Source organism: Pleurodeles waltl, chromosome 5 (genome assembly GCF_031143425.1).
Source record: "Pleurodeles waltl isolate 20211129_DDA chromosome 5, aPleWal1.hap1.20221129, whole genome shotgun sequence".
In the NCBI taxonomy this organism is placed as follows: Eukaryota; Metazoa; Chordata; class Amphibia; order Caudata; family Salamandridae; genus Pleurodeles; species Pleurodeles waltl.
This window is the reverse complement of record NC_090444.1, coordinates 68,293,440-68,320,116: the sequence shown is the minus strand read 5'-3', so window position 1 is coordinate 68,320,116 and position 26,677 is coordinate 68,293,440. Positions and strand designations below refer to the sequence as shown.

At 52.9% G+C, this 26,677-nt stretch overlaps 1 protein-coding gene across 1 annotated transcript; it reads left to right on the top strand.

The window, feature by feature from the left end:
* The first annotated feature begins 743 nt into the window (after positions 1-743).
* Positions 744-26,371, top strand: LOC138296988 (serine/arginine repetitive matrix protein 1-like). The gene is made up of 2 exons (XM_069236504.1): positions 744-826; positions 25,774-26,371. Exons 1-2 carry the CDS (start codon positions 744-746, stop codon positions 26,369-26,371), a joined length of 681 nt encoding a protein of 226 aa, XP_069092605.1.
* The last annotated feature ends 306 nt before the right edge of the window (positions 26,372-26,677 follow it).

Here is a 26,677-nt window from a genome sequence, read left to right as displayed (position 1 = left end):
GGTGTGGTGTCTGTCTGTGTGTGTCATGCAGTGCCAGTGCAGGGGTGTGTCATTGAGTGCCAGTGGGGGGGGGGGGGTCATGCAGTGCAGGGGTGTGGTGTCTGTCTGTCTGTTTCATTGAGTGCCAGTGCGGGGGTGGGGGGGGTCATGCAGTGCAGGGGTGTGGTGTGTGTGTCATGCTGTGCCTGTGCAGGTGTGTGTGTGCCATGCAGTGCCAGTGCAGGTGTGTGTGTGTGTCACTGTGTGTGTCATGCAGTGCAGGGGTGTGGTGTCTGTCTGTGTCATTGAGTGCCAGTGGGGGGGTTGGGTTGTCATGCAGTGCAGGGGTGTGGTGTCTCTCTGTCTGTGTCATTGAGTGCCAGTGCGGGGGTGGGGGGGTCATGCAGTGCAGGGGTGTGGTGTCTGTCTCTGTGTGTCATTGAGTGCCAGTGCGGGGGGGAGGTCATGCAGTGCAGGGGTGTGGTGTCTGTGTGTCGTGCAGTGCCAGTGCAGTGGTGGGGGCTCCCCGCTCGGTGTCAGTGTGTCTTTAAGGGTGGGGGCGCTGGAGCACTGACACCAGAGCGCCCAGTGTTCGTGCGCTGTGCTCCTCAGACTGCGCAAGGCACACGGAGTAGCCGCGGGTGCGCGGGGAGTCTCCGCTGAATCTTGGGGATCCCCGGAGAGGGCTGGGTGCAGGGAGCCCCGGGGAGGGCACACAAGGTCCCTCCGAAGCCCTGCATCCCCTCGGGGACACAAGGACAGCCATGGACCCCGGGACCAACTCGGAGACCTCCCGCCTAGTGATGGGGCAGCGGAGCAACGGGGGCTGCGGCATCCGGCTCAAGAGGTGAGGGACGGGGAGAGGGACCGAGGGACGGGGAGAGGGACCGAGGGACGGGGAGAGGGACCGAGGGACGGGGAGAGAGGGACCTCCGAGGGACTGGAGAGGGACCGAGGGACGGGGGGAGAGGGACCTCTGAGGGACGGGGGGAGAGGGACCGAGGGACGGGGAAGGGACCGAGGGACGGGGGGAGAGGGACCGGGGCAACGAGGAGGGACGGGGAGAGGGACCGAGGAACTGGGGGAGAGAAAGATGAACGGGGAGAGGGACCAGTGAGGGAGAGAGGGACCTATGAGGAACTGGCGAGAGGCAGAGGGGCTGGAGACAGAGGAGCTTTGAGAGGGACAGAGAGAGGCCGGAGAGGGACAGAGGGGTCACAGAGAGACAGAGAGTGGCTGGGGAGAGACAGAGAGGGGATGCAGAGAGTCAGAGGTGATGGAGAGAGACAGAGGGGACGGAGAGAGACAGAGGGGATTCGACAGAGACTGAGAGGGGCTGGAGAGAGGCAGAGAGGATGGAGAGAGACTGAGAAGGGCTGGGGAGAGATAGAGAGGGGCTGAGGAGAGATAGAGAGGGGCTGGGGAGAGATAGAGAGGGGCTGGGGAGAGACAGAGAGGGGCTGGGAGAGACAGAGAGGGGCTGGAGAGAGACAGAGAGGGGCTGGAGAGAGACAGAGAGGGGCTGGAGAGAGATACAGAGGGTCTTTGAGAGAGATACAAAGGGGCTGGGGAGAGACAGAGGGGCTGGGGAGAGACAGAGAGGATTCGACAGAGACTGAGAGGGGCTGGGGAGAGGCAGAGGGGCTGGGAGAGACAGAGAGGGGCTGGAAAGAGACAGAGAGGCGATGGAGAGAGACAGAGAGGCGATGGAGAGAGACAGAGAGGGGCTGGAGAGAGACAGAGAGGGGCTGGAGAGAGACTGAGAGGGGCTCGAGAGAGATACAGAGGGGCTTTGAGAGAGACTGAGAGGGGCTGGGGAGAGAGAGAGAGGGGCTGGAGAGAGATACAGAGGGTCTTTGAGAGAGATACAAAGGGGCTGGGGAGAGACAGAGACAATTCGACAGAGACTGAGAGGGGCTGGGGAGAGGCAGAGGGGCTGGGGAGAGATAGAGAGGGGCTGGGAGAGACAGAGAGGGGCTGGAAAGAGACAGAGAGGGGCTGGAGAGAGACAGAGAGGGGCTGGAGAGAGACAGAGAGGGGCTGGTAAGAGACAGAGGGGCTGGAGGGAGGCAGAGGGGACGGGGAGAGACACGGAGGTCAGAGAGGGAATCTCGAGACGGTACACGGGAGCCCACGGCCATAGACCGAGAGAGGGCCCGGGAGGCCGGGGTGTGAGGGAGCGGTGGGACAGGGAGAGAGTGCCGGGGCCAGGGCCAAGGCAGAGTGCAGGGTACAGGATTGGGACAGGGGCAGATGAGGGCAGGGTAGTGCTGGAGGGGAGGGACGGACAGCATGGGTCAGAGAGCAGGGGTTGGGACAGAGCAGAGGATGGGACAAGGAGCAGGGTTTGGGACAGAGCAGAGGATGGGACAGGGAGCAGGGGTTGGGACAGAGCAGAGGATTGGACAGGGAGCACCCGCAGAACAAGGGTCAGAGAGCAGGGGTTGGGACAGAGCAGAGGATGGGACAGGGAGCAGGGGTTGGGACAGAGCAGAGGATGGGACAGGGAGCACCCGCAGAACAAGGGTCAGAGAGCAGGGGTTGGGACAGAGCAGAGGATGGGACAGGGAGCAGGGGTTGGGACAGAGCAGAGGATGGGACAGGGAGCAGAGGTTGGGACAGAGCAGAGGATGGGACAGAGAGCAGAGGATGGGACAGGGAGCACCCGCAGAACAAGGGTCAGAGAGCAGGGGTTGGGACAGAGCAGAGGATGGGACAGGGAGCAGGGGTTGGGACAGAGCAGAGGATGGGACAGGGAGCACCCGCAGAACAAGGGTCAGAGAGCAGGGGTTGGGACAGAGCAGAGGATGGGACAGGGAGCAGAGGTTGGGACAGAGCAGAGGATGGGGCAGAGAGCAGGGGTTGGGACAGAACAGAGGATGGGACAGGGAGCACCCGCAGAACAAGGGACAGAGAGCAGGGGTTGGGACAGAGCATGGGGACGGGGAGAGAGTGCAGCGATGGGGGACAGGAGCAGGGGTGTGGAGGGGGGGCGGGGGCCAGAAACAGGATGCAGCGTGCTGTGGTGTAGAGCTGGACAGAGACAGGGCAGGGGAGGACAGAGCGGGACAGAGCTGAGAGGGTAACGGACAGAGAGCACGGCTGCCAGTAAATCAGAGCAGTTGGCAGCCTGGCACAGAGAAGAAAGCCGGGCAGGGGGTGTTGCGGGGCGTAGGTTTGAAGCCGGGCAGAGCAAGAACAGTTAGTGGGCAGTATGGAGGTTGTACCTGCGCAGGCGCAGTGTGCAGGGCAGGAGGTAGAGATGGGAGTCTGGGGACAGACGGGGGGCATGGCGCCGGGGCAGGGAGAAGACGCAGTCAGTGGGCAGTATGGAGGATGCATCAGCGCAGAGGCAGTGCGCAGGGACAGAGAGCCAGTGCAGGCGGAGGTGAGCGGGCAGTGAGCAGTTAGCTGGGACAGTGCGCAGGAACAGAGAGCTGGTGCAGGCAGAGGTGAGCGGGCAGTGCGCAGGGACAGTGAGCAGGGACAGTGCGCAGGAACAGAGAGCTGTTGCAGGCAGAGGTGAGCGGGCAGTGTGCAGGGGCAGTGAGCAGGGACAGTGCGCAGGGACAGAGAGCTGGTGCGGGCAGAGGTGAGCGGGCAGTGTGCAGGGGCAGTGCGCACGGACAGTGCGCAGGGACAGGGAGCTGGTGCGGGCAGAGGTGAGCGGGCAGTGTGCAGGGGCAGTGCGCACGGACAGTGCGCAGGGACAGGGAGCTGGTGCAGGCAGAGGTGAGCGGGTAGTGCGCATGGACAGTGCGCAGGAACAGAGAGCTGGTGCAGGCGGAGGCGAACGGGCAGGGGCAGTGAGCAGTGTGGAGGAACAGAGAGCTGTTGCAGGCAGAGGTGAGCGGGCAGTGTCTGGTAGGATCAGGACAAATCTTCTGACTTCTGTGGTCTGATAGGACCAGGGTGGGTCGTCTGACTTCTGTGTCTGGTAGGACCAGGTTGTATCTTCTGACTTCTGTGGTTTGGTAGGAGCATGATGGGTCTTCTGACTTCTGTAGTCTGATAGGACCACAGTGGTTCTTCTGACTTCTATGTCTGGGGGGCCAAGATGGGTCTTCTGACTTCTATGGTCTAGTAGGACCTGGATGAGTCTTCTGACTTCTGTGTCTGGTAGGACCAGGATGGTTCTTCTGACTTCTGTAGTCTGGATGGACCAGGGTGGATCTTCTGACTTCTGTGGTCAGGTAGGGCCAGGGTGGGTCTTCTGACTTCTGTGGTCTGGGAGGACCAGTATGGGTCTTCTGACTTCTGTGGTCTGGTGAGTCCAGGGTGGGTCTTCTGACTTCTGTGGTCTGGTAGGACCAGGATAGGTCTTCTGACTTCTGTGGTCTGACTTCTGTGGTCTGGTAAGACCAGGGTGGGTCATCTAACTTCTGTGGTCTGGTAGGACCAGGGTGGGTCTTCTGACTTCTGTGGTCTGACTTATTTGGTCTGGTAGGACCAGGGTGGATCTTCCGATTTCTGTGTTGAGTGGAAGCAGTGGTATTTTATGGGTTCTGTACTGTGGTTAACCCAGTCTTGAATTTTCATGGCCGGGTTCTCTGATAGCCCAGCTTGTCCTCCCAGTCATGTTGCCTTTTATTTCTTCCTGTTCATTGCCAGAGATCTTGCAGAATATGTCAAATTCCTGTGGGTTTTTGGTCTCGGTGTCATATCTCAAATACATAGAGCCATTCTAGTGTCACCTGCTTTCCAGGACTGTTCTTGCTCTTTAGGGCTCTGGAACCTCTGTGGGTGGCTTCACTTCCCTTGCATGTTTATGGCAGGATCAGGTGTTAGCTCTAGGTTTGAGGTGGGTAGGTCTGTAGCATGGTCAGATGTTTGCGCTAGGTGTGAGGTGAGTGGGTTTGTGTCATGGTCAAATATCGTAGCTAGATTTGAGGGGGTGGCTTGTGGTATGGTCTGTTCCCTGTGCTAGGTCTGAGAGGGATGATTTGTGATATGGTCTGATCTCAGAGGTAGGTTTAAGGTAGTCGGTTTGTGTCATGGTCAGATCTCTGTGCTAGGTTTGGGGTGGGTGGGTTTGTGTCACGGTGAGATCTATGTGCTAGGTTTGAGTGGGATGGTTTGTGGTATGTCTGATCTCAGAGCTAGGTTTATGGTGGTCGGTTTGTGTCATGATCAGACCTCGTAGCTACGTTTATGGTAGGTGAGTTTGTGTCATGGTGAGATCTCTGTGCTAGGACTTAGAGGGATGATTTGTGATATGGTCTGATCTCAGAGCTAGGTTTAAGGTGGTCGGTTTGAGTCATGGTCTGATCTTGGAGCTAGGTTTGAGGTGGTCGGTTTGGGTCATGGTCAGATCTCTGTGCTAGGTTTGAGGGGGATGGTTTGTGGTATGTCTGATCTCAGAGCTAGGTTTGAGGGGATGGTTTGTGGTATGGTCTGATCTCAGAGCTTGGTTTGAGGGGATGGTTTGTGGTATGGTCTGATCTCAGAGCTACGTTTAAGGTGGTCGGTTTGTTTCATGGTCAGATCTCGTAGCTAGATTTGGGGTGGGTGGGTTTGTGTCTTGGTCAGACCTCAGCGCTAGGATTGAGGTGGGTGGGATTGAGGCATGGTCAGATCTCTGCTAGGTTTGTGGTGGGTGGTTTTGTGGCTTGGTCATAATTCAGTGCTAGGATTGAGGTGGGGGGGGTTTGTGGCCTGTGCTGAGATTGAGGTGGGTGGGTTTGTGGCATGGTCAGATCCCAGCGATAGGTTAGAGGTGGGCGGGTTTGTGGAATGATCAGATCTCAGCGCTAGATTTGAGGTGGATGGGTTTGTCTCACTGTCAGATCCCAACACCAGGTTTGAGGTAGGTAGGTCTGCAGCATAGTCAGATCCCAGCGCTAGGTTTGAGATGGGTAGGTCTGTAGCATGGTCAGATCCCAGCGCTAGGTTTGAGGTGGGTAGGTCTGTAGCATGGTCAGATCCCAGCGCTAGGTTTGAGGTGGGTAGGTCTGTAGCATGGTCAGATCCCAGCGCTAGGTTTGAGGTGGGTAGGTCAGTAGTATGGTCCGATCCCAGCGGTAGGTTGGAGGTGGGTAGGTCTGTAGCATGGTCAGATCCCATCGCTAGGTTGGAGGTGGGTAGGTCTGTAGCATGGTCAGATCCCAGCGCTAGGCTGGAAGTGGGCAGGTCTGTAGCATGGTCAGATCCCAGCTGTAGGTTGGAGGTGAGTAGGTCTGTAGCATGGTCTGATCCCAGCGCTAGGTTGGAGGTGGGTAGGTCTGTAGCATGGTCAGATCCCAGCGCTAGGTTGGAGGTGGGTAGGTCTGTAGCATGGTCAGATCCCAGCTGTAGGTTGGAGGTGGGCAGGTCTGTAGCATGGTCAGATCCCAGCTGTAGGTTGGAGGTGGGTAGGTCTGTAGCATGGCCAGATCCCAGCGCTAGGTTGGAGGTGAGTAGGTCTGTAGCATGGTCAGATCCCAGCGCTAGGTTGGAGGTGGGTAGGTCTGTAGCATGGTCAGATCCCAGCGCTAGGTTGGAGGTGGGTAGGTCTGTAGCATGGTCAGATCCCAGCGCTAGGTTGGAGGTGGGTAGGTCTGTAGCATGGTCAGATCCCAGCGCTAGGTTGGAGGTGGGTAGGTCTGTAGCATGGTCAGATCCCAGCGCTAGGTTGGAGGTGGGTAGGTCTGTGGCATGGTCAGATCCCAGCGCTAGGTTGGAGGTGGGTAGGTCTGTGGCATGGTCAGATCCCAGCGCTAGGTTGGAGGTGGGTAGGTCTGTGGCATGGTCAGATCCCAGCGCTAGGTTGGAGGTGGGTAGGTCTGTGGCATGGTCAGATCCCAGCGCTAGGTTGGAGGTGGGTAGGTCTGTGGCATGGTCAGATCCCAGCGCTAGGTTTGAGGTGGGTAGGTCTGTGGCATGGTCAGATCCCAGCGCTAGGTTTGAGGTGGGTAGGTCTGTGGCATGGTCAGATCCCAGCGCTAGGTTGGAGGTGGGTAGGTCTGTAGCATGGTCAGATCCCAGCGCTAGGTTGGAGGTGGGTAGGTCTGTAGCATGGTCAGATCCCAGCGCTAGGTTGGAGGTGGGCAGGTCTGTAGCATGGTCAGATCCCAGCGCTAGGTTGGAGGTGGGCAGGTCTGTATCATGGTCAGATCCCAGCGCTAGGTTGGAGGTGGGCAGGTCTGTAGCATGGTCAGATCCCAGCGCTAGGTTGGAGGTGGGCAGGTCTGTAGCATGGTCAGATCCCAGCGCTAGGTTGGAGGTGGGTAGGTCTGTAGCATGGTCAGATCCCAGCGCTAGGCTGGAGGTGGGCAGGTCTGTAGCATGGTCAGATCCCAACGCTAGGCTGGAGGTGGGTAGGTCTGTAGCATGGTCAGATCCCAGCGCTAGGTTGGAGGTGGGTAGGTCTGTAGCATGGTCAGATCCCAGCGCTAGGTTGGAGGTGGGTAGGTCTGTAGCATGGTCAGATCCCAGCGCTAGGTTGGAGGTGGGTAGGTCTGTAGCGTGGTCAGATCCCAGCGCTAGGCTGGAGGTGGGTAGGTCTGTAGCGTGGTCAGATCCCAGCGCTAGGCTGGAGGTGGGCGCTTTTTCTGTGTCCATGCAGCGATCTCTCTCCTCCTAGAGGTTCCAGGGTCTGGCTGGCAAGTTGCTCTCTCGGATCCATATATGGTGTGGTTCACTGATTGGCTGCAGTCTGATGCACAGGCAGCCAATGAGCTGTCAGGCAGGCCACTGCGTGGCCACAGAATCAGCCTATTCGTGGACAGGTTAGAAGGTTCTGGAAATGATTTTTTAGGGGGAGGGAGGGAACAGGTTAAAACCTCGCGACTCCTCGTCCTTTGTCCTCACCTTTCTGGGCGTCTTGTGATTTTCCCACCCACTTGCTACCCTATGTCTCCTCCAGAGGCAAGCTACACAGAGCCTCGAAGACAAGCCCTGTCTCCAGGCGCTGCACCATGCAGCCACCAGCGGCTTATAGACTACACAGATTTGTGTGCAATAAAAACTTGGTTTCATATAGCGCCTCGTATAGTGCTTCTCCCATTTCTAAGCATTGCAGGAACACATTTTGCTAGTATCCCGTTTATTGGTACAGGCAGACCAGCCTGTCACGGCCCTGGGCAGGGGGCTCGAGACTTTCCCATCACTAATGACATCAGCACTGGGCATTAACTCACTGAGTCATGCTCTGGGCATTAACTCACTGAGCCGTGCTCTGGGCATTAACTCACTGAGCCGTGCTCTGGGCATATGCTCTGGACATTAACTCACTGAGCCATGCTCTGGGCATTAACTCACTGAGCCATGCTCCGGGCACTGAGCCATGCTCTGGGCATTAACTCACTGAGCCATGCTCTGGGCATTAGCTCACTGAGCCGTGCTCTGGGCATATGCTCTGGACATTAACTCACTGAGCCATGCTCTGGGCATATGCTCTGGGCATTAACTCACTGAGCCATGCTCCGGGCACTGAGCCATGCTCTGGGCATTAACTCACTGAGCCATGGTCTGGGCATTAACTCACTGAGCCGTGCTCTGGGCATATGCTCTGGGCATTAACTCACTGAGCCATGCTCTGGGCATTAACTCACTGAGCCATGCTCCGGGCACTGAGCCATGCTCTGGGCATTAACTCACTGAGCCATCTTCCCAACCAGCTGACAATACGGAGTGCAGCAGGAGCTGAAATTCAGAGACCACGTGGGTTTCAGGCTGGTCTGTGGTGCCCTCTCACACCCCATCCCGCCCACCCCATCGACCTATCTAATCAATAATGTTATTGGCCTTCGATTGACTGAGCAGGTTAAGGGAGAATAACGAGCATTACTGAGTTATTGAGCAGCTCACAGGTCCATAATCCCATGAGCCCACGAATGCACCTGCCCAGCCCTCGCCCCCATGCCCATCCGATGCCAATGATGCTGCGCCATGCCATGCCCCTGGCCGGTGCCAGTTCCTTTAGCAGACTCCAATGAATGTGCTAAAAACAGTCGCCAACCTTTCCCTTCTAAATGTAATATAAAAATTACAGCAGCCTTGGTGACCATCGAGATATATTGTTGCCATTCAGTATATTTACGACCCCCACAAAAACCTCTTTATACAATATGACCCAGAAGAGCCAATCAAGTGATGCTATAGCCAATCAAGTGCAAAGCGTGTACTTTGTATGGTGAGGTTGTCCTAAGTGTGTATTTCACCCTGGCCACGCCCCCACAGTCTCATGTCCGAGGGGTTGGAAAATACGAGCTGTCACTCAAGTAAACAAAGAGGCCAGCCTTTAAAGTCGCTGCAGGACCCCACCACGCACCCCAGTGCTGGGCTTTACTTTTACAAAATATTTTCAGAGCACTTGAACTGAACCTAGACTACAACTCCCAGAATGCAATAGATGGTTAGACAAACGCCCAGGCTTGGGCTCTGATGTCTGTGCACCTGGAGCAGGTAGTAACACTGCTATTGCACGGCTTGTAGATTTATAATTGTGGACAAAAGGTTATGTCCGCTGCAGGCACAGGAGGGCCACAGCCAGGAGGATCCCGTGGTGCAAACGGGGAACGCATTCAGCGAATCCTCAAAACACGGCATGGACCCGGCCCGTCCTGGACCGGCGTTGGCCATCGCAGCTTTACACCTTGCAGTGTTTTCATCAGATGTGCCCGCGGCTCTGCTTAGGGGCGCAGGGGGTGCACATTCTGACCGCTGTAGGCCTTCTCTCAGTACGGCTGGAATCTGCCCAGGATCACACAGTTTGATCAAACCCTGAGCTCCCGCCTTAAAAGTGACAAAAGTCACTGGCGCTGCAGGGGAGCCTCATGTTTACACGTTTGGGACGGCGTTTTTGGAAGTTTATCTCACTTTCCGCTAGACGTAGGGGTGCAGCTGCACCCCTGAAATAACCTTGCTGAAGTTCAGAAGGTACCCGAGCAATAAAGATGTCTTCACTTTTGACCTTTATCTTGTCACCTTTGCTGGCGTTCAGAGACATCGGTCAGATGTTAGCTGCGGCTCCTGACAAAATACTGCTTATTGTGAACATGTTGAGTTGTGCTTCCTTCCTCTGACTGCAAAGTGAGAGCTTTTTGTAAAGTTAAGTATCAGAGAATCTTGCTGGGGGGCAGGGAGGGTGAAAAGGAAGGCTGTGGGATGTCAGTTTTTTTTAATACTCAAATGTTAAATACCTGTAAAATATCTGTACAAATATTTCAGAATATATCGATAGTTAAGAAAGCACAAATGAAGCACATTTTGACATAATTCTGTAATTAAATGAAAACGGAGATTTTAATAGGATCGAAGCATATCAAGAGACTTTGCTTGGTTCTGTGCAAATTGTAAATATCTATGGAGTTTTATCAGTAAAGCTGCATGTGTGGGAAATGAGCTGTTATACGTGAGTGCACCACCGCACCATGCTTCAGTAACATATTTGCGACAGGGGGGCCCAAATTAATCACCGGTTACTTACCCCACCCTCCCCACCCTCCTGCTGAAGGGGCGTGGCTCATTTTCTAGGCTTGTCCTTTGGGTGGTGCTTGGATTTCTCACAGTCCTAATGAGTTCAGTGATGTAACACTGATGCCCGCACCCCCCCTCTGAGTTGTTTCACCACCACTGAGGCCGGGTCACATTCCAGCTGGAGGTCAGTGTTACATGGAATGGTCCAGGCAGCTGCAGGTGAACAACATGTGTGTTTACATCAGGTCCATGTATAGGAAAGCAGATCACAGGTGACTCCAGGGTTTTAAGTGGCAACGGGTCCAGCCGGTCTTCAGACCCAGTAGTCATTAAAAACTGAATATGAAACCGACGTCTATCAGTCCCTGATTTCAAATCGCTAGTGATGCAGTCTAACTTTATGTTTCACGTGTTTCACTCCATCTTCCGTTCCAGAAGTTGTGTTTCCTTAGTTTCTTGACCCCGGAGTGATGCACCCTGTGACCTGAGACAGCTCTAGCTGTCTGAGCTCAGGGTGGGGGTGGCTGTTTATGACTGACACGACTGAGGGCTCTGGGGCTGAGGTTGAAGGCAGTGCGAGTTTCCCCAGTGTCTGTCAGAGGGTCATAGCCTTAGAGGTGTCCAGGCTACATGCACATCCAATCCTTGGCCTCTCTGCAGAGCGTACAGCGCAATAGTCACATATGTGCCAATGGTAATTGTGTTTCTATCGGAAAGTGTTAACGAGGTCTGTAGCTGTTGGAATATTAAGATAAGATGCAGAGCTTAGGGGGAGTGGGTGGGTTCTGTGTGGGGGTGAAGAGGGGAGATGGAAATGCTTGCAGAGACAGTGAGAAAATGGTACCAAAGAGGCAAGAGATGACTTGTGAGAGATGCAGATGACGATTTCAGAAAGGTGGGGAGAAAACTTCAAGTGTTTCCCAGAGTGAGTGATGTGAAAGGGGGAACAAAGACCACTACTCCTTCCACAGACCTTGGTGATATTTCATTCGCTCCCTAATATTTTCAGAATGTAAACATTTTCAGTTATAATTATCGAGATCAAAATCATGGCTAGTCATTTTTTTGAGATTGCTAACAAGCATTGGCAAAGCCAATAGGTGTGGCTTGTTTTAGGTGGGTGTCCTTCGTTATTTTATATATTTGGATGCAACTACAGGAACAAATCACCAGGGCGTCCATATACTGGTCACGTGCCATGCAGCACGAAGCAGAGGATTTCAATTTGCATGTTTTAAACCATGCCCTTAATTAAATAGGCCACACCTTTTTTTAAAGATTCCTAGTTAACCTTCTTTGCCCACGATCCTTTAAGAGACCCCCTTGTTATTGTCATCCTACATAAAGCACTGGGTTGCACTCACGCCCAGTCCCAGGCTGCACCCTATCAGAAATATGATGACTCTAGGTCAGCCGGTCCTGAAAACTACCAGCATCCAATCTACCCACGTCATGAACTCTGACACTCTCCTGCAGACAGAAACAAAGGACTAGGGAGGGAGACATAAGAGCATGTGGGAGGGAACGCAGGAGCCTGCACCCTGTGGGTGCTAACACAAATTTAGATAAAGTGACTCTAAAATGCAAAGGTCTCAAGTTTTCCAGATCCATGTGTGAGTAGCTCATCCAGGCCATCCTGTTTCCTTGCATTCTGGGACTTGTAGTCCTGATTTTATAATAGGCTCAGCCGGACTACAAGTCCCAGAATGCTGAAAAACAAAACTGGAATGGATGGAAGACTCGTGCATGGAACTCTGAAACATAAGAGCTCCCGTTTAGAGCAAGTCTCAATAAAGGCATGTATGAGGCCACATTTCATGTGCCACCAACGAGCCCAGGCAGGCTTTTACTTTGCATCTTAGTTGCTGTAATAGATCTGCAGAACTTCCTGTCTTTCTCTGATGTCACTTTCTGTTTCTGAGTTTGAAGGCAGATCATACAATGAATCAAATAGGAAAACGCATAAAAACACGCACAAAAATAAGAAAGATTGAAGTTATGTGTGATTAAAGAATCCGAATGAATTGAAATCCTTATTCGTCAGAAGCTACCTAGTAGATTTGTTAAAAACATGCGCAAGGTTCTTGTCACATTTCATTTGGATGTTTAAATGTTGGCTTAATAGAATAATCAAGGTGTACAGTGTATGCTTGATGACGCAGAATCACAGGATGCTGCTCACCTGAACCCCTGACCCTGCCTCTCTGACTCACCCCTGCTCTCCGCGCAATGCTGTCCTCAAGGGACCGCTTGTTTTTAGGTTGAGCCGAAAGCGCTTTGACCTGTTGTAAGTCTTGTGGGCCTTTAACCACGCCCACCGTATGCCCATCACTTTCACTCGTTCGTGGGCTTGCCCCTCAAAAATCCTGTGTTATCATTGGTAAATGCTTTATGTTTGTCCCGCCTTGTGGCGGTCTTTTACCGCCTTGGACACCGACCCTGTTACATGGATAATTGCATGTTTGCCGATACGTTTGACTGCGAGCGATCTTCTTTTTCCGTTTGTGTCTCTGCTTGGCGCTCGTGGCGGCCATGGCGCTTTGAATCGTCTCGCTTATGTCAACTGTTTAAATTTTGATTTTCAATTTATGTGGCAAGAAACATCCAGTTAGGAATTTACAAAGCCAATAGCTCTAACCCGAGCAAACGCAAGACCCATTGCATTGCAAATGCTTGTTTGTTTTCTTGTCTTCTTGATACGCAGCGACAAGGGAGCGGTGGGGTCTGTCAATAGTTGCAAACTGACCCCATATTATGTGTAGGCATTCTTGGCTGTTTAACAAACAGCTCTTTTCATTCCAGAGTTTCTTAGCCCGGACATACTATGTTAAAAGACCAACTACAAGTCCCAGAATGCAGTGTGTTGATCACTGTAAAGCCAGAGCTGGCTGAAGGTGTTACGCATGATCTAGGCCACTATCTCTGTCCTTTTCTGAACTCAGTGTATGAACGCTGTTGTATGACGTGCTGAATGAAAAGGACATTTAATATGTTATTGCTGCCTAGGGCACTGACTTCTGTGGTGTTGAATGTATAATGTTCTATTGCACTGTAGATGTGCATAGAGCGTCTCATTCCCAAGAGGCACTTTGTTACACTATTTCGAGGCCTAGCAGCACTTTGGTTGGGTAACTAAGGAGCTACTTGGTTTTCGGTGCGTTGTCAGAAGAGTGCTGGCTGTGGTGTGACCTGAGTGTGGTATTGTTTAGTTTGATACCTGGGTAGGGTGACCACCTCCCTCCAGGATTAGGGACTCTATATCCAGTCCGGGTCTTTTGTGACTAAACATATGTTGGCTAAATGCATTCTGGGTGTTGTAGTCCTGTTTTGCTTCCATTTAACTAATCAAACTAACACACCTGAAATCAATGATTTGTAGGTGAAAAGTTTAGGGCTGGGACAGTGTCAGCAATGAGCAGGGGTGAGATGGTCACTATGTATGTGAAGCTCAGCCCTGTACTCCAGATGGGTCAAGGCGCTATGTAGCAATGTATTACATATGAGATGGGATCCACCTTGAATGTACATTTTGAGTGTGGATTGTAGGATGAAACATCCTGTCCCTTAGGTCATGGGGACAGCATTGCAGAGATCTCTGAAGGGGGTCCTTCTTTCAGGCTAGGGGTAACCTGGCCTGCTCAGGTGTAATCTTATCTGGCTGTGGCACCGGTGAGGGACCCCACAGAAACTCCGGGGGGGGAGCCCAAAGGGCGGACAGACAGGATAAGATAACATTTCCACTCAGTGTAATCCCCCAAGCATGCACAATCAACCTGAGGCCAGTCTGCCATTGCATCAGAGGATAAAGTCATAATACACATTCATTTCTGTTTTGCATAACATGACAGTAACTGTGACATGTTTTATGATTGACAGTAGGCTAGACATTGAACATACTAACCAACATTTCTATGGAGTCCTGGTTGACCCTTAGAGCACCTGCTAATTGACTTGGATGAGTCAACCCCTCCCTGGACGGTCCCCAGATCTATCTTTTATAAGACGACCGCCCCCCCCCTAGACCCCCTCCTACACTAACAGGAGCCCAGGCCAACAAGTAAGCAGAGCCCTTAACCAACCGTGACAGACCCAACCCAAAATATGGACCCCCTGGATCCCTTCAGGAGGTGGACCTGGGCAACAGGGCCATACCTTAGTGCTCTGGCACAAGCAGCAACTCCTAACAACTCCAGGGTAGTGCTGTAAAGCACCCCGGAGGACAACCACTGCCGTGCACGTCCCCGGACCTACCCTACACACTGCCGGACCACCACCAGCTGTCAGATAAGAGTTAAAGCCAAGTTAATCCAGAATTCACCTCACTTTTAGGGGCTCATTTACAAGCCCCTTGCTCCACTGCAGTGTAATTTGTTTGACACTACAGCAGCGCCAACAGTCCCCCACACAGCGCCGCATGTACAAACTGACGCAATGGGACCATTGCGCCAGTTTGTAAACCCTTGGACCACATTTTACCTGCACCAGCTATAATGTATGCAAGTGGGGCGTTCCCCCGCTAGGAGGCCCGCAGGAATGGCGCAGTGAAATCTACAAGATTTCATTGCGTCAATCTAGCGTGATTTTTAACGCCTGTTAAAGTGATGCGAGTCTGTTTTAAATGGGCCTCCCCGAGCTTTGCTGGAGTGCCGTCAACTTTTTTTACACTAGTCCAGCAAAGCGCCACAACTGCCTCAGAAATTCTGCCACAGCTGTGCTAACGAGTGCCATAGTGTGTTGTATTGTAAATACAGCGCTGCCAGGGTGTCGTTAGGGGGGTGCAAGCCGGCACAACCACACTGGCTCGTCGTGATCGGTGCACCAGTTTGTTGTAAACGAGGCCCTCAGTGCCTTAAACCAAGATGTCTACCTGATTTATGGCCAAGCACGACTCTTCGACTGCTACAGGTGACTTCGAGCAATACCACACTGCAAAAGCCAGCGAAGTTTCATTAAACTACTAGTGGCCCTGTGTGGACAAATGAACACCATCCCCTTGAAAGCGGGCTTCTCCCCTGAGGCAACCATGGGAAGAGACTTCAGTCATGCTGCTGTGGTAATCAGGGACCGGGGACCAGTGTAGTCATTGTTTCTATGCCCAAAGCCTGCAGGGCCTGGCCCATTACCCTCTAAGCTGAAACCTTGTGAGCAGGATACCTGTGTTGTGCATTGTTAGGGATGTGGGCGCATCATTAGGCTGCATCCCCAATAATTCACTCATCATGGTGACCGGACAACCCGTGACCCCTTAGACCCAGCACGTGATCACCTGCTCCCCTTTTCCTAGTTGATCAGTGTTGACACCAAATCCCCCTCTAGCCAAGAGATGTGGTTGGGTAGCAACATCCCATTCATGTCTTTTTTGTATTCTGCCACTTTCACCTTAATCCTAAATGCCCTATAAAAGCCGAGGAGGAATTACACATACGGAGCAGAACCCCCAAATCCTTCCCCGCTTGCCGCCATCAGTGGTGCGTCTCCTGCCCTCTCCACCCTCTAAGAGGAAAGGGTGGGAATGGTCTGGTGCAGTGGTTCCCAACCTGTGGTCCTGGACCCCTGGGGGTCCACGAAGCCTCCTTAGGGGGTCCGTGACTGCTTCGAAAATTTAAAAATATTAACAGCTTTCAGTAATGAGTCATTGGTGGGGGTCGCCGGATTCCAATAATGGTTCAGTGGGGGTCCCCGGGTTCCAGTACTGATAAAGTAGGGGTTCACGGAAGTCAGAAGGTTGGGAACCACTGGTCTGGAGGATTGTCCAGTTTACGGCAGAAGGATAACTCTCAGATGTGACTCCAGCGGATGCTGTCGACCTCCCTCACCCATCCAGGACCCCTCACCGGTATTTCATGAGAAGCTCTGCGGTTGAGTGTGACGTGCAGTGCAGGTAAGATAAGCTTGAAACCCCTCTCACAAGCCCTTTCTGTTTGTTTTGGTGCTAAGTTGTCCACAGTTAGGCCTGGTAGGCCTGAGCTCCAAGATTCATTCGCTCTGGAGCAGGAGCGGGCTTTGCTTCTGCCCCTAGATGCAAATGTTGGAAATCCTGCAACTTGAGATGAGATAGGGCATCAGGTGCATTATTTAGAATACCAGGTACATGCTTAGCCTTAAACAGAATATTATTCTTTAAACAAACTTGGACAAGCTCCTTTAGCACACTCTGTACCATTTTACGTTCTGCACGCTAGACGTTAATGGACTCAACCACTGACATGCTGTCCGACCAAAAGGTTACTGAATGATTTCAGAACCGACCCGTCCAAATACGCAAAAGCCACTTCCATAGGAAAAATTTCAAGAAAAGTAACATTTCTTACCAGCCTAGAACTGAGCAAGTGCTGCGGCCAATGCTGGGCACACCATTTGTCAACCAGTATGGCAACAAAACCAACAATGCCCACCACATCAGTGAACTGGCCAAAATCTTGCTTGATTGCAGTGGGTAGGTAACACCATTGAACCATCAAAGTTTTCAAGGAATGATAACCAGTCCTTGTGTCCTGCTTTACCCCTACCGACAGACGTGTTCTGTGGGGATTCTCGCCAAGCCCTGGCATGGCCTGTGAGATCCATCTTGAGAAGGGAGACCCACTGCGGTGATCCACAGCTTGAAGCTGAGCTGCCCCACTAAGACCTGCAACTGTTGTAATGTGACCTTACGCACCCCTAGACAAGCTTCCAAAACTGTCTTAAAAGCCTTCACTTTTTGTAGAGGCACCTGCCTTCCACCTTCAGAGAATCAGTCCCAATCACCATGACTTCAAGGGTTGGATCTGGGCCTGAATGTTTGTCCTGGGCCCGCGTAACCTCGCACTCACCCATAAGGTGAATGAATGAGTTGCCACATACTGATGAGCCCTTGTCGCCCAAAAATAGGAAATCGTCTAAGTAGTGAATGACTGAATTGGTCCCAGCTAACTAGGCTGAGGCCCATTCGAGGAAGGTGCTAAACCATTCGAAGTAGGCGCAGGATACTGAACACACACGGGGTATATATTTGTTGTAGAAGAAGTTGCCCTCCAATTGAAAACCCAACAGATGGAAGTCATCCAGTGACCAAGGACCAGAGGAAAGCTGACTCCACATCTGCCTTAGTCATACAGGCCCCATGACCCAGCTCCCTTAACTTAGACAGTGCTCCATGTAAGGAGGCCTGCGTTACAGAACTAAGTGCTGGGTCAACTGCATCATTGACTGGCTCCCTCCTCGGGCGGATATGTTGTGCATGAGTCTAAATTCTCAGGGATCTTTTGAACAATCCCTAGTGATGCACAGACAAAGTTGTCAAAAGGATGGTTGCAAAAGGTCCTGCTACGCTCCCCAGTTTCAATTCTTTTTTAATCCTCTTTTTTCCTATATCCTTGCTAAGGCCCAATGACTGATGTTTTCTTTGCAAAATCTGCAAAACTCCATCCCTTTGGCTGGTATTCTAAAACCCTAAAGGAACAACACCGTATAACTGCTGGGCTCCATCAGGTCTCAAGTATGAGTTTAGCCTTGGAGTGAAGACCGACAGGGATACAGGAGAGGATGCTTTAGTTTAGCCATGGAGCGAAAGCCGTCAGGGATACAGGAGAGGATGCTTGAGTTTAGCCATGGAGTGAAGGCTGACAGGGATGCAGGAGAGGATGCCTGAGTTTAGTCATGGAGTGAAGGCTGACAGGGATGCAGGAGAGGATGCCTGAGTTTAGTCATGGAGTGAAGGCTGACAGGGATAAAGGAGAAGATGCTTGAGATTAGCCATGGAGTGAAGGCCGACAGGGATACAGGAGAAGATACTTGAGTTTAGCCATGGAGTGAAGGCTGACAGGGATACAGGAGAGGACGCTTGAGTTTAGCCATGGAGTGAAGGCTGATAGGGATACAGGAAAGGGTGCTTGAGTTTAGCCATGGAGTGAAGGCCGACAGGGATACAGGAGAGGATGCTTGAGTTTAGCCATGGAGTCAAAGCTGACAAGGATACAAGAGAGGGTGCTTGAGTTTAGCCATATAGTCAAAGCCGACAAGGATACAGGAGAGGATGCTTGAGTTTAGCCATGGAGTGAAGGCCGACAGGGATGCAGGAGAGGATGCTTGAGTTTAGCCATGGAGTCAAAGCCGACAGGGATACAGGAGAGGATGCCTGAGTTTAGCCATGGAGTGAAGGCCGACAGGGATACAGGAGAGGATGCTTTGAGTTTTGCCTTGGGGTGAAGGCCGACAGGGATACAGGAGAGGATGCTTGAGTTTAGCTGTGGAGTGAAGACCGACAGGGATGCAGGAGAGGATGCCTGAGTTTAGCCATGGAGTGAAAGCCGACAAGGATACAGGAGAGGATGCTTGAGTTTAGCCATGGAGTGAAGATTGACAGGGATACAGGAGAGGATGCTTGAGTTTAGCCATGGAGTGAAGGCCGACAGGGATGCAGGAGAGGATGCCTGAGTTTAGTCATGGAGTGAAGGCCGACAGGGATACAGGAGAGGATGCTTGAGTTTAGCCATGGAGTGAAGGCCGACAGGGATACAGGAGAGGATGCTTTGAGTTTTGCCTTGGGGTGAAGGCCGACAGGGATACAGGAGAGGATGCTTGAGTTTAGCTGTGGAGTGAAGACCGACAGGGATACACAAGAGGATGCTTGAGTTTAGCCATGGAGTCAAAGCCGACAAGGATACAGGAGAGGATGTTTGAGTTTAGCCATGGACTGAAGGCCGACAGGGATGCAGGAGAGGATGCTTGAGTTTAGCTGTGGAGTGAAGACCGACAGGGATACAGGAGAGGATGCCTGGGTTTAGCCATGGAGTGAAGGCTGACAGGGATACAGGAGCGGATGCTTGAGTTTAGCCATGGAGTGAAGGCCGACAGGGATACAGGAGAGGATGCTTTGAGTTTTGCCTTGGGGTGAAGGCTGACAGGGATGCAGGAGAGGATGCTTGAGTTTAGCTGTGGAGTGAAGACCGACAGGGATGCAGGAGAGGATGCTTGAGTTTAGCCATGGAGCGAAGGCCGACAGGGATGCAGGAGAGGATGCTTGAGTTTAGAAATGGAGTGAAGGCCGACAGGGATGCAGGAGAGGATGCCTGAGTTTAGCCATGGAGTGAAAGCCGACAGGAATACAGGAGAGGATGCTTGAGGTTAGCCATGGAGTGAAGGCCGACAGGGATACACGAGAGGATGCTTGAGTTTAGCCATGGAGTCAAAGCTGACAAGGATACAGGAGAGGATGCTTGAGTTTAGCCATGGAGTGAAGACTGACAGGGATACAGGAGAGGATGCTTGAGGTTAGCCGTGGAGTGAAGGCCAACAGGGATGCAGGAGAGGATGCTTGAGTTTAGCCATGGAGTGAAGGCCGACAGGGATACTTGAGAGGATGCTTGAGTTTAGCCATGGAGTGAATGCCGACAGGGATGCAGGAGAGGATGCTTGAGTTTAGCTGTGGAGTGAAGACCGACAGGGATACAGGAGAGGATGCCTGAGTTTAGCCATGGAGTGAAGGCCAACAGGGATACTTGAGAGGATGATTGAGTTTAGCCATGGAGTGAAGGACGACACGGATACAGGAGAGGATGCTTGAGATTAGCCATGGAGTGAAGGCCGACAGTGATACACAAGAGGATGCTTGAGTTTAGCCATGGAGTCAAAGCCGACAAGGATACAGGAGAGGATGCTTGAGTTTAGCCATGGAGTGAAGACCGACAGGGATGAAGGAGAGGATGCTTGAGTTTAGCCATGGAGTGAAGGCCGACAGGGATGCAGGAGAGGATGCCTGAGTTTAGCCATGGAGTGAAGGCTGACAGGGATAAAGGAGAAGATGCTTGAGATTAGCCATGGAGTGAAGGCCAACAGGGATACAGGAGAGGATGCTTGAGTTTAGCCATGGAGTGTAGGCCGACAAGGATACCGGAGAAGATACTTGAGTTTAGCCATGGAGTGAAGGCCGACAGGGATGCAGGAGAGGATGCTTGAGTTTAGCCATGGAGTGAAGACCGACAGGGATGCACGAGAGGATGCCTGAGTTTAGGCATGGAGTGAAGGCCGACAGGGATGCAGGAGAGGATGCTTGAGTTTAGCCATGGAGTGAAGGCCGACAGGGATACTTGAGAGGATGCTTGAGTTTAGCCATGGAGTGAAGGCCGACAGGGATGCAGGAGAGGATGCTCGAGTTTAGCTGTGGAGTGAAGACCGACAGGGATACAGGAGAGGATGCCTGAGTTTAGCCATGGAGTGAAGGCCGACAGGGATACAGGAGAGGATGCTTGAGTTTAGCCATGGAGTGAACACCGACAGGGATACAGGAGAGGATGCTTTGAGTTTTGCCTTGGGGTGAAGGCCGAGAGGGATACAGGAGAGGATGCTTGAGTTTAGCTGTGGAGTGAAGACCGACAGGGATGCAGGAGAGGATGCCTAAGTTTAGCCATGGAGTGAAGACCGACAGGGATGCAGGAGAGGATGCTTGAGTTTAGCCATGGAGCGAAGGCCGACAGGGAAGCAGGAGAGGATGCTTGAGTTTAGCCATGGAGTGAAGGCCGACGGGGATGCAGGAGAGGATGCCTGAGTTTAGCCATGAAGTGAAAGCAGACAGGGATACAGGAGAGGATGCTTGAGGTTAGCCATGGAGTGAAGGCCGACAGGGATACACGAGAGGATGCTTGAGTTTAGCCATGGAGTCAAAGCCGACAAGGATACAGGAGAGGATTCTTGAGTTTAGCCATGGAGTGAAGACTGACAGGGATACAGGAGAGGATGCTTGAGTTTAGCCATGGAGTGAAGGCCGACAGGGATGCAGGAGAGGGTGCTTGAGTTTAGCCATGGCGTGAAGGCCGACAGGGATGCAGGAGAGGATGCCTGAGTTTAGCCATGGAGTGAAGGCCGACAGGGATGCAGGATAGGATGCTTGAGATTAGCCATGGAGTGAAGGCCGACAGGGATACTTGAGAGGATGCTTGAGTTTAGCCATGGAGTGAAGGCCGACAGGGATGCAGGAGAGGATGCTTGAATTTAGCTGTGGAGTGAAGACTGACAGGGATACAGGAGAGGATGCTTGAGTTCAGCCATTGAGTGAAGGCCGAGAGGGATGCAGGAGAGGATGTTTGAGTTTAGCCATGGAGTGAAGGCCGACAGGGATACTTGAGAGGATGCTTGAGTTTAGCCATGGAGTGAAGGCCGACAGGGATGCAGGAGAGGATGCCTGAGTTTAGCCATGGAGTGAAGGCCGACAGGGATACAGGAGAGGATGCTTGAGTTTAGCCATGGAGCGAAGGCCGACAGGGATGCAGGAGAGGGTGCTTGAGTTTAGCCATGGAGTGAAGGCCGACAGGGATACAGGAGAGGATGCTTTGAGTTTTGCCTTGGGGTGAAGGCCGACAGAGATACAGGAGAGGATGCTTGAGTTTAGCTGTGGAGTGAAGACCGACAGGGATACACAAGAGGATGCTTGAGTTTAGCCATGGAGTCAAAGCCGACAAGGATACAGGAGAGGATGCTTGAGTTTAGCCATGGAGTGAAGGCCGACAGGGATGCAGGAGAGGATGCTTGAGTTTAGCTGTGGAGTGAAGACCGACAGGGATACAGGAGAGGATGCCTGAGTTTAGCCATGGAGTGAAGGCCGACAGGGATGCAGGAGAGGATGCTTGAAATTAGCCATGGAGTGAAGGCCGACAGGGATACTTGAGAGGATGCTTGAGTTTAGCCATGGAGTGAAGGCCGACAGGGATGCAGGAGAGGATGCTTGAATTTAGCTGTGGAGTGAAGACTGACAGGGATACAGGAGAGGATGCTTGAGTTTAGCCATGGAGTGAAGGCCGATAGGGATGCAGGAGAGGATGTTTGAGTTTAGCCATGGAGTGAAGGCCGACAGGGATACTTGAGAGGATGCTTGAGTTTAGCCATGGGGTGAAGGCTGACAGGGATGCAGGAGAGGATGCCTGAGTTTAGCCATGGAGTGAAGGCCGACAGGGATACAGGAGAGGATGCTTGAGTTTAGCCATGGAGTGAAGGCCGACAGGGATGCAGGAGAGGATGCTTGAGTTTAGCCATGGAGTGAAGGCCGACAGGGATACAGGAGAGGATGCTTTGAGTTTTGCCATGGAGTGAAGGCTGACAGGGATGCAGGAGAGGATGCCTGAGTTTAGCCATGGAGTGAAGGCCGACAGGGATACAGGAGAGGATGCTTGAGTTTAGCCATGGCGTGAACGCCGACAGGGATACAGGAGAGGATGCTTTGAGTTTTGCCTTGGGGTGAAGGCCGACAGGGATACAGGAGAGGATGCTTGAGTTTAGCTGTGGAGTGAAGACCGACAGGGATGCAGGAGAGGATGCTTGAGTTTAGCCATGGAGCGAAGGACGACAGGGATGCAGGAGAGGATGCTTGAGCTTAGAAATGGAGTGAAGGCTGACAGGGATGCAGGAGAGGATGCCTGAGTTTAGCCATGGAGTGAAAGCCGACAGGAATACAGGAGAGGATGCTTGAGGTTAGCCATGGAGTGAAGGCCAACAGGGATGCAGGAGAGGATACTTGATTTTAGCCATGGAGTGAAGGCCGACAGGGATGCAGGAGAGGATGCCTGAGTTTAGCCATGGAGTGAAGGCCAACAGGGATACTTGAGAGGATGATTGAGTTTAGCAATGGAGTGACGGACGACAGGGATACAGGAGAGGATGCTTGAGATTAGCCATGGAGTGAAGGCCGACAGTGATACACAAGAGGATGCTTGAGTTTAGCCATGGAGTCAAAGCCGACAAGGATACAGGAGAGGATGCTTGAGTTTAGCCAGGGAGAGAAGGCCGACAGGGATGCAGGAGAGGATGCCTGAGTTTAGCCATGGAGTGAAGGCCGACAGGGATACAGAAGAGGATGCTTGAGTTTAGCCATGGAGTGAAGGCCGACAGGGATGCAGGAGAGGATGCCTGAGTTTAGCCATGGAGTGAAGGCCAACAGGGATACTTGAGAGGATGATTGAGTTTAGCCATGGAGTGAAGGACGACAGGGATACAGGAGAGGATGCGTGAGATTAGCCATGGAGTGAAGGCCGACAGTGATACACAAGAGGATGCTTGAGTTTAGCCATGGAGTCAAAGCCGACAAGGATACAGGAGAGGATGCTTGAGTTTAGCCATGGAGTGAAGGCCGACAGGGATGCAGGAGAGGATGCCTGAGTTTAGCCATGGAGTGAAGGCCGACAGGGATACAGGAGAGGATGGTTGAGTTTAGCCATGGAGTGAAGGCCGACAGGGATACTTGAGAGCATGCTTAAGTTTAGCCATAGATTCAAAGCCGACAGGGATACAGGAGAGGATGCTTGAGTTTAGCCATGGAGTGAAGGCCAACAGGGATACAGGAGAGGATGCCTGAGTTTATCCATGGAGTGAAGACCGACAGGGATGCAGGAGAGGATGCTTGAATTTAGCCATGGAGTGAAGGCCGACAGGGATACAGGAGAGGATGCTTGAGTTTAGCCATGGAGTGAAGGCCGACAGGGATACAGGAGAGGATGCCTGAGTTTATCCATGGAGTGAAGACCGACAGGGATGCAGGAGAGGATGCTTGAGTTTAGCCATGGAGTGAAGGCCGACAGGGATGCAGGAGAGGATGCGCGAGTTTAGCCATGGATTGAAGGCTGACAGGGATACAGGAGAGGATGCTTGAGTTTAGCTGTGGAGTGAAGACCGACAGGGATGCAGGAGAGGATGCTTGAGTTTAGCTGTGGAGTGAAGACCGACAGGGATACAGGAGAGGATGCTTGAGTTTAGCCATGGAGTGAAGGCCGACAGGGATACAGGAGAGGATGCTTGAGTTTAGCCATGGAGTGAAGGCCGACAGGGATGCAGGAGAGGATGCTTGAGTTTAGCCATGGAGTGAAGGCCGACAGGGATACAGGAGAGGACGCTTGAGTTTAGCCATGGAGTGAAGGCTGACAGGGATGCAGGAGAGGATGCCTGAGTTTAGCCATGGAGTGAAGGCTGACAGGGATAAAGGAGAAGATGCTTGAGTTTAGCCATGGAGTGAAGGCCGGCAGGGATACAGGAGAGGATGCTTGAGTTTCGCCATGGGGTGAAGGCCGACAGGGATACAGGAGAGGATGCTTTGAGTTTTGCCTTGGGGTGAAGGCCAACAGGGATACAGGAGAGGATGCCTGAGTTTAGCCATGGAGTGAAGGCCGACAGGGATACAGGAGAGGATGCTTGAGTTTAGCCATGGATTGAAGGCTGACAGGGATACAGGAGAGGATGCTTGAGTTTCGCCATGGAGTGAAGGCCGACAGGGAGACAGGAGAGGATGCTTTACTGAGTAGAAGTGCTCTCGGCTACTTCTGGCTTCCTTTATCCTTAGACTTCATGAGACATTCACACCTGGGAGACTTGTCGTGCCGCAGAATGAACTGATATGTTTGAGCTCACAGGTACCCAGCGGTCTCGGGAATGTGTTTTATTCTCTGGAAGCCCAGGCTGCCTCTTTCTTTCTGTCTCCCCCGACTGAAGCATGACAAGGCGAGTACCCAATACCCTGAGTTCTAAGGCACTATACAGCGCCACCGTGAATTAATGTCAATCCAATCCCAAAGCATCTTCTGTTGGCAGCTTTCTTCAACCAGAAGGCTTGGTCATAGTCCATCCGGCAGGTCCCCCACATTCTACCTGTGCCCCCACTATTCTATGTTGACAAAAGGACATCGGTGAACCCAGTTCTGTTTTTCTCTCGCAGCAGAGAGTGATGAGTGGGAGATGGTGAAGCCCTTGAACAATGGATTGAGGGCTCTCGACCCTGGTCTTTTTACGCCCACGTCTGCACTCTTCGGGGGTTTTGGGGTCCTCCGACGCCGGTTTTACATTAGTGACCTCAAAATTATCAACGTGTGCCCCGTTTCTGAACCTGGCCTTCATCTCGTCGATAGGTGTCAGCCTCGATGGTACTGTTCGGCCGCTACATGGCCCTGCTCCCTACTCAACTCTGCCACCCTTTGTGCCAACCTCAGCTGGGCCGCCGTGGGCACCGGGAGCTGCAAAGAGAAGTTTGGTTTGGACCAACACCCCAGGCACTGCCAAGAGAGGTGCTGGACCAGTACCGCAGGCACTGCCAAGAGAGGTGCTGGACCAACACCCCAGGCACTGCCAAGAGAGGTGGTGGACCAGTCCCACAGGCACTGCCAAGAGAGGTGCTGGACCAGTACCACAGGCACTGCCAAAGAGAGGAGTGTTATGGACTGGCACTACCAGAGAGAGGTGGAGCTCCCCCCCCCCTTGTGGGATGCACCCCCATATCTACTCTGGTGGAGAGCGTCTCTGGGGCAGCAACTGGCTGCACCCGCCTCTCCCCCTTCTTTTTACCTGTTTTGGGGGCTTGTTGAGGAAAAACACAGGTGTCTAACTGGACAGTACCCCGGCGCTGATTGGTTTGCACTAGTGCTTTTGGTTCACACTGACAATCAGCAGCAGGACAAGGGAAACATCCTTTAACAGCAGTCAGAGCAACGCCCCGCCTTTACAGTGCAGTCAGAGCAATGCCCTGCCTTTACAGCGCAGTCAGAGCAACGCCCCGCCTTTACAGCGCAGTCAGAGCAACGCCCCGCCTTTACAGCGCAGTCAGAGCAACACCCCGCCTTTACAGCGAAGTCAGAGCAACGCCCCGCCTTTACAGCGCAGTCAGAGCAACGCCCCGCCTTTACAGCGCAGTCAGAGCAACGCCCCACCTTTACAGCGCAGTCAGAGCAACACCCCGCCTTTACAGCGCAGTCAGAGCAACAACCCGCCTTTACAGCGCAGTCAGAGCAACGCCCCGCCTTTACAGCGCAGTCAGAGCAATGCCCCGCCTTTACAGCGCAGTCAGAGCAATGCCCTGCCTTTACAGCGCAGTCAGAGCAACGCCCCGCCTTTACAGCGAAGTCAGAGCAACACCCCGCCTTTACAGCGCAGTCAGAGCAACAACCCGCCTTTACAGCGCAGTCAGAGCAACGCCCCGCCTTTACAGCGCAGTCAGAGCAACGCCCCGCCTTTACAGCACAGTCAGAGCAACGCCCTGCCTTTATAGAGCAGTCAGAGCAATGCCCCGCCTTTACAGCGCAGTCAGAGCAACGCCATGCCTTTACAGCGCAGTCAGAGCAACGCCCCGCCTTTACAGCGCAGTCAGAGCAACACCCCACCTTTACAGCGCAGTCAGAGCAACACCCCACCTTTACAGCGCAATCAGAGCAACGCCCTGCCTTTGGGTAAAGCGCCCCCCAACATGGGGGAGCGCGGCCCGTTAGGGGACGGGGCCTCCGAGGCCCGATGCTCCCCTTATGCACTGGTGGTGCGTGAGACTGGCCAGGACTTCCGCCCCCATGCCTCGTTAGGC

Bases quoted from the DNA above. Each gene is read 5' to 3' on its own strand.
- LOC138296988 (XM_069236504.1), top strand. From the start codon at position 744: ATGGACCCCGGGACCAACTCGGAGACCTCCCGCCTAGTGATGGGGCAG. The intron at 827-25,773 runs GTGAGGGACGGG...ACTGACAATCAG, and splicing joins TGCGGCATCCGGCTCAAGAG to CAGCAGGACAAGGGAAACAT.